At 33.9% G+C, this 12,217-nt stretch overlaps 1 protein-coding gene across 6 annotated transcripts in view; it reads left to right on the top strand.

The window, feature by feature from the left end:
- LOC124538672 (homeobox protein homothorax) overlaps positions 1-12,217 on the top strand; it is a 243,659-nt gene that overhangs the window by 19,631 nt on the left and 211,811 nt on the right. For all 6 annotated transcript variants that reach the window (XM_047115812.1, XM_047115815.1, XM_047115811.1 and 3 more), the window contains exon 3: positions 4,202-4,343. In XM_047115812.1, the coding sequence (XP_046971768.1) occupies positions 4,202-4,343 (142 nt within the window). The remainder of the gene's footprint in view (positions 1-4,201; positions 4,344-12,217) is intronic.

Below are 12,217 nucleotides of genomic sequence, written 5' to 3'. Positions count from 1 at the left end.
AGTTACCTCAAAGTTTGATACTATGACATATAAGTGTTATACAGTTTATAGACTTTGGCTTCATAATAAGTTAAACGATTTGAGCGAGCAATTTTATTATAAGATATATGTTAAACTTGAGCCCATTTGAGATGTAAATATAGCATAAATTATTAAATTTTATAATTATATTTTTAAATATAGCTACGATGATAATAAAATTAAAATGATAAAAGCTAAATCATAACTATAAGACATATGAAAAGCAACATACACAAATGTTGGTCGTAACTTGGAAGATTTGGCAAACATTTGCGAGGCATGTGTATATATAAATGTTAAATGTTTATGTTGCAAATGTCTGGTCGTACGCACACAACACGCTGGATGCGACTGAGGCAACGTGTAGATCGTAACTCTTGGGCATGTTTGTTTGAAAACCTGCGCAGACGCCATTGGCGCTCTCTTGATAATAATGTTTGCTGGGCATTTGTTTGTTGGGCCTCGCATGATGTAGGTATCTGAGACTCGGTTGAATTTATTTGTGATTTTCTGCTTTCGAGAATTTGTATACCGTTCTAATTTCTTAACTTATATCCGTATTTGTTGTTTAGCGGTTCGAATATCTTCCATTGTAGTTTAGCTTAGCACACAAATCCAGTCTATTGAGATACTTGACAGTTCTCGGTAATCTTCCGAATTAGTAGTAACTGCAACTAAGTGCCTACTTCAATATAGTAGGTATTATTGATTCAATTGTGTACTTATAATACGATTTACAGTCAAGTTTACTGTCACAGACTATAAATTAAATTTGCAATTTAAAAATACAATTTAAATAATTCCAAATACTATACATGTATATGGTTATATTAATTATTTATGTATGTAACACAAATTAATTGATTAGTTATAAACAAAATGAGCACATAGTTAGTTCAACAATACAAGTGTTCCATATAAAGTGATATATATCTGTCTATCATATCATATCGTAATATTTTTAAAGTTAATATCGTTCTAATTAGCTTCTAACGTCACAACAAGCTCTTAATCTCTTTAGTTAATATTTTATCGTGTGTATTTTCGGTGTATAATCAATTTATTGATGTTATCGGCTTGAACGGTAGCCGAAATGTTATCGCACTGATAACGAGGAATAGCAAGAATACTGTCATTAATTGAGACCGCTGTAAATTTTAAACGTATTAATTCTTCATCGTTTCACTTTCAAATGTATTGAGATCATTGAAAGCTTTTACTGTCAAATCTCCTCGGTTTAAATGATTTATTGTAAAGTTTGCTTGCATATGGATTGGGTAGTATTACATACATTTATATATAGAGATTCACTTTTTGGTATTGAAAATATATTTAATGAATGTCTAGGTATTTTAATTGAACATTTAATATTTATAGTTGGAATGGATATATTTTCAATAGCGGTAATTTCGACTTCTAAAATTTTATAATGAATAGTTTGAATCATAATACATCCAAATCATCTCACTTAAAACATATTTCAGAATTTATTTTGACATTTGCAACTATTTTTTTTAAAAAAGGTTTGTTTCAACGGGATGATGTTAATTACATATACTAATTCTCTCTCTCTCTCAAAGTTCATTGACTCTATCGAAAATCTTTCAACTAGGTATATGTTACAAATAAGTTAATTTTTTTCGCAATATTTTTTTTAAGTATATTATTTACAAACAACAACATTTCTATTACAAGAGCTATTATTAATAATGTAACATGAGAAAACTTTATAAAGTCTCCCATTAAAAAGCCTATTTCATGATTTATTAGCGAACGTCGAAATTTATAGACTTCGATAACAATAATAGCGTATTTTATGCGTTTCGTTATCGGCATAGTTAAATTATTCGAGATAGGAGCTAGGTGTGATCCTTCGCGGATTAGCTCTCAGGACCATCTTATCAGATCACGAGTTGTCAAGAAGTTCCCGCTCGTGTGGTCCGAGTGAACGCGATGAGCGGGAAAAACACAAAATGATCGAATTTATTTTAATAACTTTTAATAATTTATACTTTGAAGTATGCGATTCGGAACCATTAATTGAATATTATTATAACTTTTGAAAGAATACAATCTGTACATTGAATAAGCGTTTTCTTGTAAATTTCGCATTATATTAATAACTTTTATAATTAGTCCATCGTGTGTTATCTGATCAATTATATTTAATGGGATTTAATGCAAATAATTACTCGCTCGGAAGGAGACCACACGTCGTAACCGCGCCGTGCTTAAAGGTCAATGGTTATATTAATGGACTTATTCATATGATTGTAGTTTTTACGTCCTGTGAAAGCTGATGTAATTATTGTTTAAACAGCGACTCGCTACAATCCGACCGTTTATGTTGGGAACACTTTTATAAGTGTTACGTGCTATTCATAATTAAAAATTTATATATTTTCACCGATGTTTATAATCAGTTACGTTGACTTCGATTTATTATTTTTATAAAAGGTCACATTAAAACCTTTTTTCGTTTACAATTGATAGCGCTGGCTGGTATTTGAAAAGATGTACACACATTTGAATTAAGATTTTCTTTCATTTGAAAAAATGTAATAGGTTTTAAATTCCCCGTCACTGGACTGAGGTCTTCTTTTTGAGCCTTGAAGCTTTCACCTGCTGCTCGAAATGGTGCATCACGGAGGATCACGTATTGAATAATTTAACTATACCGATAAGGAAGAGCATTAATTACGCTATTACTTCGAAACTATTGACATTAAAAATGAAAAATTATGGTATTAACTTACAGAACTTAATTATACGATATGTTTTTAATAGACGATTAAAAATTAACTATTTACGAAACCATTACTTTTTAAATATGCGGCATAAGTATTCATGATACACTATTATTCCAACAGTATGTTATTTTTCATAGATATAAAATATATTTACAAAAAAAAGGACCCTACAAAAAGATCTTTGGCTCAAAGGTAACATTACATAACATCATGTAAATTAGGCATAGATTTTGTTAACATAATATTTTAGTATTAAAAACGCTTCAGATTGTAATATTCATTGCACCACGCTCGTGGTACGACCGCACCCATTCCATGGCTCCTTGGTGATGTTATCAGCGTCACGTCTATCCAATATCGCTTTGATCTATCTTGTTTCTTTACTCAATTACATATTTTGTATTCTCTCTCGATATATATCTAGATTTAGACATACTTTCTTCTATTTAGTGCTTTAAATGGTCTGAGAAAAGTTGAACGATATCTTAAATAATAAATGTTTTCTATTGAGATGGTACAGATACAGTTTCAGTAAGTTATCTTATAGATTTAGCTGCATTGCGTCGAAAAAAGCTGCATGTTAATAGGTGTCAAGGTCAACCAATGAGGAATATATTGTTATAATAAGAAATATTGATTAGTATTCAAGAGCTCAGTCATAGGTCAACTAGGGAGCCGAACTGGCTAAAGGGTCATTTTATGGTACATACTGCCCATAGACATACATAGTCCAAGAAATACCCCACATCACCAATGCACAACCAACCTTGGGAACTCAGATGTTACTCTACTGCCTACTCACACTGGTGTACCCTTCAAAGCAGACCACGACTATCATTATTGCTGCATGCACCAAACTCTTAACATTGATCGTGCTTTGACTGTGTTTATATGCGAAGTTATATTAATTTACAATGCCTAATGTATATACTACTTAAAGTATCCTATTTACAGTTTAAATTATGATGTAAATTCATGATTAAATATATTCAAAGTGTCAAAAGAATAGCATTGTAATTCATTGTCATTGCTTCCACAATTGTGTTGTTAAATCGCCATTAACAATGTTATGTTTATTTAAATCCCCGCTAACACTGGCACCACTCGTGCTGTGTTACGATCGTATCTCCAGCACGTTCTCCCAATCTCCATCAAATCTTTCTGTTCTCAATTACATCTGTTTGTCTTGAGATCAACTTTTTCGTATTGAAAACATTTTTGACTTGTTTGTATGAATATTTATATAAAGGCATACTGCGTCGACCTGAAGTGCCTAAACTGGGAGAAATATAAGGGATTTATGTACATACGTATTTGCATATAGTTCTATCTATAACTGGATTTTTATTTTCTGTATATTATTGTATGTTTTACTTTATATTATAAATTGATAGTTAAATAAGTTACTTAACCAAATTGTTGTATTCCAGGCATCCCCTCTTCCCCCTCCTGGCGCTGATCTTCGAGAAGTGCGAGCTGGCGACATGTACCCCCCGGGATCCGGGCGTGGCCGGCGGAGACGTCTGCTCATCAGAGTCCTTTAATGAAGACATCGCGGTCTTCAGTAAACAGGTAAATTTCTGCACGATTATGATGTCCTGGTACCTAGTACATAGGTATATGAAGAATATAACTAACAGTAACCTAGTAACCTCTCCAATTTCCTTCCCTTAAAGATTAAATTTTCCAATAGGATGCTTAAGTTTTAAGGTTCTGTGGCTTTAGACTTTCCGTTGACCGTAAGGCATAACAGACAGATTTACATTATTTACTTAAAAAATAGAACGAAACGACATCGGTACAAAATAAAAACCCACGACTTCCCAATTCGATTCCATACACAAAACCCATTTAGAACCACCATACGAAAATTACTCGCGAAAAAGAGAATGCACGAACGAATAACTTTGTGGCAACGCACCTGCCTCCATTACCCATCAGAATTAAAAAAAAAAACGCGCCAACGCATTCGGATATTAAAATGTCGCGCAAAATGGCGTCCCGTAAATCAGCGGCGGCAATTTCTTCAGGCTTTAATAACTATAAAGCGTAATTAGCAACGGAAAATCAGTTATTGGTTTGCGTGGGCGTCGTATTATTGATTGTTTACGGGTTGCCGGACGGTCGTTACTTCGCTATTCGATTTACCGTCCCGGTATCGATTACTCGAAATCGATATCGAATTTAATTCTCATTTGCAATCGATTTGTTACGTTACGTTTTTAATTTTCATTAATTTCTTGGATTTTTAATAATTCGTTTCTGTATCGAATTATTGTTTAGGTAATATTGATAATATTGATAGTTCCAGAATCAAATCGCCGGAACTAAAATAAATTGAATTCGGTGTTGTAAATTGAACGGTAATATGTTATATTTATATGTATCGGTGGGTCGTAGGTAATATTTTACGGGGCAAAGTATTTATCCAATATTTCATTTTGCGGTTCCGGTAATATCATTACAATGAAAATCAGCATGCAGTAACACCTATTATTTGAACAATAAAAAGTACTTACTTTAAATGGAGTAATTTCGCAACAATTCGGCTTTGTGGAACAGGTTATCAGCTAACAGACCGACAATCACGGGATATGTAATTTTCTTATAAATTTATTATACCACAACTTCTTTTTATTCCGACTTTTTTACACAATAGGCTGAATAGGCGTTGACATGTTGCGGTGGAACGCAATTTAAAAAAAAATACAAACTCCGACGTCTTCACTGATATTAAAATGTCAAATATCAATTTCGTCCGGAAGTGACTTTGTACGGGCGTACGTTGATATTAAATTTCACTTTTTAACCGCATAATAATATTATTGATTCGTTATCAGTCAGAGACTTGAATGTGAACTAATTATTGAAATTAAATTGTATTTATAGCTACAATATTGCCAGCGGGTCTGACCTCTGGGGTCCGGGAGATAACTGGCGCTGATAAGGCGTCAGTGTCATGGAACTGACCAGTTACTCATGATTATTTATTTACTTCGCATTGACTTAGGTTAGATGGCCCCGATAGAGTCGCCGGAGTGAGTTTATTATTACATAAATTACGAAATCACTATCGCGCGAGGAGCAGTGATAGTGCAATAAAAGTATCGGCCGCGGATCGCGGCGGCGTCGCATTTATCATGCGTCCACATGTAACATGTACAAACGCTAATCGTTCGTTTTTAATTACACCAATAAAACGTTTATCGGTGGCGGTGGCACGTGAAATCGCCACAAAAAGAGATAAAAATTCGGACCTCCCGCTCTAGAACAGTTTAATAAGCAACGTCCATAATTCATCGGCGCACGAAATAAATCATAAACGGTAAAGTGTTTATTTTCAACGTACTTAATATGTTATAAATTTATTTAAGTGGCGTGCGGTACGATTGTGGAGTGATTGATATAGTGTTCTCTGTGGTGAGCGATCGGCTTAGTTGTGATACTGTCATCCTGCGCTGTCATCGCCGCACGAGTGTGGCACATCACTGACGTAGTGATGTGATCGAGTGAACGTTTATCGACTTCGAGTACGAGCCCTGTCAGCTGCTAAAAGCTTGATCTTTTTATTAACAGTCGCGACTTGTGACTAGTTTACAGTAAAAATAAATACGGCCCAATTGCGAGTCAAGTGCCTGACCCGCTGCCGTTTTTATCGCAGCCGTTTGATACTATCTTGGATTATGATCGAGTATTATTCAATTCATTGGCGAGCGTTATCCAAATTTTATTTGTATCTGTGTATTTCATAATCTGTCAAAGTCAAGTGACATTTCCATATTTTATGTTAACGATGCAGAAGTGCTCGCAAACGTCCCGCGCAAGGAACTATATTTGAATTTCGAATTGCTGTACGTTCTAGAATTGTCTATGAAATATAAGAAAGTTATATGTAATTGAATGCAATTTTAATTAACAATAATTGAAAGAATTTTAATAGTCAATCACGATCTATTACTGCACGAAACCATCCGTGAAGTGATCTGTGAAAAACTGACACAATCATCCGTACAAGGTCATACTGTACATACTTCTGCCGTTTTTATTTAATTTATAGATTATAATTGTATATTAGATATTTATATTTTAATACCAATCAATGTGACCAATATGTCTTAATACAGATTTCTTGAAAGTATTCATTGAGTGATTAAAACCTTTTTTTATTGCTTTTTTAAATCTCAAAATTTTGTTTGAGTCGCGTGCTTCTAAATCTAGTTTTTAGTGAACTAATTTCTATTGTCATGTATAGCGTGACGAAACCTATGGATTCATTGTGTTAATTAAAACTGTTTTGTGTCTCAGAAAGCTATTGAACAATTTCTATAGTTTAATAAAAACGTTCCATTTGTGTCTGATATCTTGATTATGATTCTAAATTTGAATTCAAAGATATCGAATAGTTTCGATATTTTGAAATAAGTCATTTTGTTGTTTGACGTTTATTTATTTTTTTAATTCCAATTCAAATGACTTTGTTTTTTTTATGATGCCTTATTTTTTTAGGCAAAAGTAACTCTTTTTACAGCCACAACTGATATCATAATTATAATCGTAACGTCAGTATATCATCGCATGTTAGGGCAGGCAAGGTGTGAAAATATGCAACGAACAATTTATAACGTGAATAAATGAATTTTAATATAATCAATTAACGGTATAATATCGATATTTGTCACGGGGACGCTAATTAACGAACTGAACCACGCTTATAACTTACGGTTAATCGTTAGAGATTATTTATGTAAGATAATGTTCGGGTGAAAATTAAATTAGTTTCTGTTATGTGTGTGTGTGTGTGTAGCTTATCTATTGTGCAGCTGTGCTTAAGATTACATCGGTTACATTTAGCACCATATTTTTTCTGTTATTTCGTTTTGCGAAATTTATATGAATATTCTAATAACTATTTTTTTATTGTTACTTAATATATATGATAGATTGTTTGTTTGTGTGAACGCGTTCATTTTAAAAGCTATAATACGATTTTTAAAAAAGAATGTTATCGAATAAAAAAAATGGTTTAGCTTCACGCTTCAGCAAAGAGCACTAACCGTTATCGTCAATGACTCTCATAAACTAAACTAAACTTAATTATGGTATTCATATTGGATACGTTAAATAATATAGAAAACACGTCACAGACATTACACTTAAAAGCAATAACGAAACGTGTTCATATACCTAAAGATATATTGTAACATTTGACAGCTGTATAATTATACACATAGAGAAATAACGATATTTCATTATAATTTAAATAATCGTGTCTTATTATATCCGTTAATTACTTTTTTAAAAAAAAACAATGCATACGATAGCAGTCTTGCATTCTAATATAATAATCAAACGCAGAACGCATAACTGGGAAAAAACTTAGCAATGCATGAACGCACGCCACTCGATCTATTTGAAGATATCTCTATAAGATACAAGGATTATGCGCTACAATATAGCAGATACGATATTTCAATCGAAACGTGTACTATAAATAAATAATATATAAATGCATTATATTAAAACGCAGAACAATAACAGGATTCGTGCGTTCGTTCGAAATCGATTGTAAATTTTATAATTTGAAAATAGAACGTTTTCCAAAAAATATATTTATTCAAAATCATTTATTTTTAAATATTTAAATTTCATAAAATAAGAAATAGAATGGAATTCGATTTTAATTCTAATTTCAAATTACGATGGAATAATTACTTTTTTTTTAATATTAGTGAAGTCAGGCACGAACAATATCCGCCCATGTATATTTTTATCAGTATCTCTTATTGAAAATACTATGAATATCCCGGTAGGTAGGTAATTAAAAATTACCAGGATATCTGTAAGGACGTAAGTAAAGCCTAAGTCACTGGCCGTGAACTATCTGTATGTAAATAAAACTTTGCTCTGTCAAGAATCAACTGGATACACACGACATAAAATAATAATTTTATTAATGTTTTACGAAATAATATGGTTATTTGGGTATTCTTTTATGCCCGTGACAGAAGTATTGTCAATTTATAACGCCATCTAGAGTCGTTTATGAGAAGTATCGTTTGAATATGACAAAAGATAATCGCGGCTGCGTGAGAGCAATCGTGTTTACATCTGTTCCTTCATCAATTGTATATTGTTAAGAGATTTGGACGCGCAATTTAAGCTCTTTGTCGCCATGATCCAATTGGATGTTTTGGCGCGGATATAGAATAAATAAATGGCGGATCGGTACACGGACATCATGCAGCTGCGCCCGCGCAGCGCTGTCAGGGTTGTCGATTGTATTATGTCATTGTTATTTCTCATTACATAGATTAAATACGATGAGACTTGTAATAAAATTATTAACAACTATAATTGTCCCAAGAATTTAGTACATGTGTATCAAATATTAGTTTAAGAATAAAATAATTGATGACCCTGATTCATCATTAGCGAAGCGCGCCAGAGTGTGACGGCTATACGATACGTTTTTTGCGTTTCACTCGCACGCAGCATTTGCGTTTTTTTTTAAACACATCGGCGATTTTATTTTATCATCACTATCGGTTGGCATACTTTACGCATCTTACAATTCATAGGAAAATTAAAAAAAAATACATCCACCGTACATATTACATCCATACATAAATATTAATTATCTATATTATTGGTAAATGTCATCACGAATATATGTACTTAAACGAACGTATCTACATACAGCACCAAGTTTGCCTATATAGTTAGAGTCGTTTAATGTGCATCGACCAGTCGACCTAGAAATTTCTCAGTTCCAAGTAACAAAAGATGGCAGCCGAAGATACGAGAATAGGACAGATATAATTGACGTAATATCTCGATTTATATCGCATTTAACAATATACGAGCTCCGTTACCGCGATACAGCTCGTACGCTATGTTAAAATGTAATTAAAGACAAACGTTGCAATACGAATATCGTAGCAGGAGGTCCGATAATTTGGAGCTAAAACAAATGCTGATCACGGGCGCGCCAATAAATTGTATGCTAAAGCGGCTTCGGGTCATTGACTTAGAAAAAAATAAACACGTTATTAAGGGAATTCGCTTATAAAGTTTGTGTACTGATTGAAGCCCGGCTGCACCATGCGATAGCGTGAGCCACTCAATTAGCGGCTGACACGCCGCGCCGGCCGACTCGCATCGCGTTTTTGTCCGCTTAAAACGGCATTAATATGCCGATGGACTAAACATTACGCTCTTTCATCGCTCGGCTCGACGTCACCTCGCCACTTACAACTTTACACTCGCACCAATTAATGGAAATATAAACAAGCGCACATCGGCCGCTCCGCAGTCCGCAAGGTCACCGAGCCCAATATTCGGATTTGGAAATCGAACGTGTTCCGTTTCGAACGTATTGTGATTTCTGTGGCTTCTAAACCGAAGAGGGTTCCAAATTTGAATACGCCAATGATGGACACGCGCTCACGCTATTGGTCGAAGTTATCGCCGCGAATTATTTCATACATCGTGTAGCGGCGATGTTTTAATTAATATATTTTTAGCTAGCAATGTGTCACAGAGGCGCGTTCGCAGTCCGTTTTTGGCAGAAGCTCGCGCTGCGGTGCAGACCGCTGCAAAAAGTGGAGCCCGGAGCCCGGCAGCGGTATGGCGGTTTTTTGTGCCTGCGTCAGAAAACTCGCGATAAAAATGAACGCCAAATGAGTATTAATTCGCACCGGTTAATAATGACATAAATACGCGCTAGGTCCGCGCTGATACAGGTTGATTGTGATTTTTTATAGCCCTCTATTACATCTTGTTCGGTTTCTTGCCGAGCCAGAGATTGATAGAGAGATCGGTTTTATCGTATTGATGGATGAATTCCATTGGCTCGTTTGTTCGGAGCGTTTTTGTTTTAATCGCAAACTTAACAATTACATCGCTGCTGTGAACATTCTTAAGATTTTTCTGCGCCATTCATTCACACGTTCCATGTGTAATTGTTTATTATTTATTTGTTAGTGTCTATGTATACATAGTAGGAAAATATTTGTCCAACTTATAACTAGCAACAAAGAATAATTAATTTAATTTGATTATTATTAAATCGCTTCGATATGAACACACCCTCTATACCGTAATTATAAAAGCCGCAAACGCATTCCTGGCGATACGTATGTCCTGATTTCTTCACTATTAACCGACTTCGCAAATGGTCGGTAAAGTGTAGGCAACCAGCCGTATGTAATTACAACAACATTGGACGGGTTATATCTCTCGAAACTTCGTAGCATGAAATATTCATAATTTTCTTGGCGTTTGTTTTATTTTAAATTGCTGTTATTAATAATTGTCCGTAGAAGCATTTATAATGTTGTAATTCTTATAAATGTTATTTTAATTCAAAAAATTTAAAATTCGAATTTAGAACAGAAATAACTGTGAAATGTATATTTTTGTTAAATCGATACGCTATATCGATGACAAGATTGCGTTTTTAATCGAATAAATCAAAATTCGGCTAAAACCATTAAACGCCCATCGATCTTCTAAGCCTCCGCGTATAACTCCTAAAAATAACAAAAAAAAAAAAATTCTCATTATGTATTTGACAGGGAACGAGCTCCCCCGCTATCAGAGACCAGTTTAATCGGACATGCCGCGACGCACTTATCCGTATCAACCCCGCGATTGTTGGTACATGTTTGTAGGTCAAGACATTTTGGTGCTCGGTCGAATGGACCAGTATAAAATGACATCTCGTTTTATACAATTTCAAGGTTACCAGAGTTCTTCGTTTAGGGTAAATAAGGGTATACGAGCCGTGGGGGTGTGTTACGACCAGTCAGAAGCAGCTGACGAGGATTAGGGTGTTTTTACCTACAAATATGGGGTAGAAACGTTTTCGATGCCTAATGTTTATCAATTGCATGGTATATGCGTTTAATTTTGTTTTAAATTTAAATTCATTCAATTTGTGCTCACACCTATGCTGTTATTATTGTTATGATATAAATGTTTATTTGTATACCACGTTTGAATATATTTAACAATAAAAAACAAACACGTTTCAGTCAGTCTTTGTACTCAAATTTAGTTATTACTTTACTAACTAATGTTTTAATCGTACGCCTCCTAAAACGAATTAAGTCCACGTCGTATATAAAAACTTTTTCGTGCCTTGAATATTAAAAATAAAAAACCATTGAAAAAATATAATCCAACATTGTAATATCGATACGAACGCACCTCAAATTTAGTTGTCATAATCACATACCTAAAATACATACATCGATTGATACTTTAATTACCAGTTTAGTGATTGTCATTGCAAAAAATATACACAATTCTGACCCTTGATGCGTAGCATTAAGAATTAAAATAGTCTGTATTATTAGGTATGAAACTTAGTATAAAAGAGTAACAATTAAGTATGAACTCCTGACCCGGACATTATCTACCCCGTACTTCAACACATACATATT

The sequence above is a fragment of the Vanessa cardui genome, chromosome 20 (genome assembly GCF_905220365.1).
Source record: "Vanessa cardui chromosome 20, ilVanCard2.1, whole genome shotgun sequence".
In the NCBI taxonomy this organism is placed as follows: Eukaryota; Metazoa; Arthropoda; class Insecta; order Lepidoptera; family Nymphalidae; genus Vanessa; species Vanessa cardui.
This window is presented reverse-complemented; position numbering and strand designations above follow the sequence as displayed.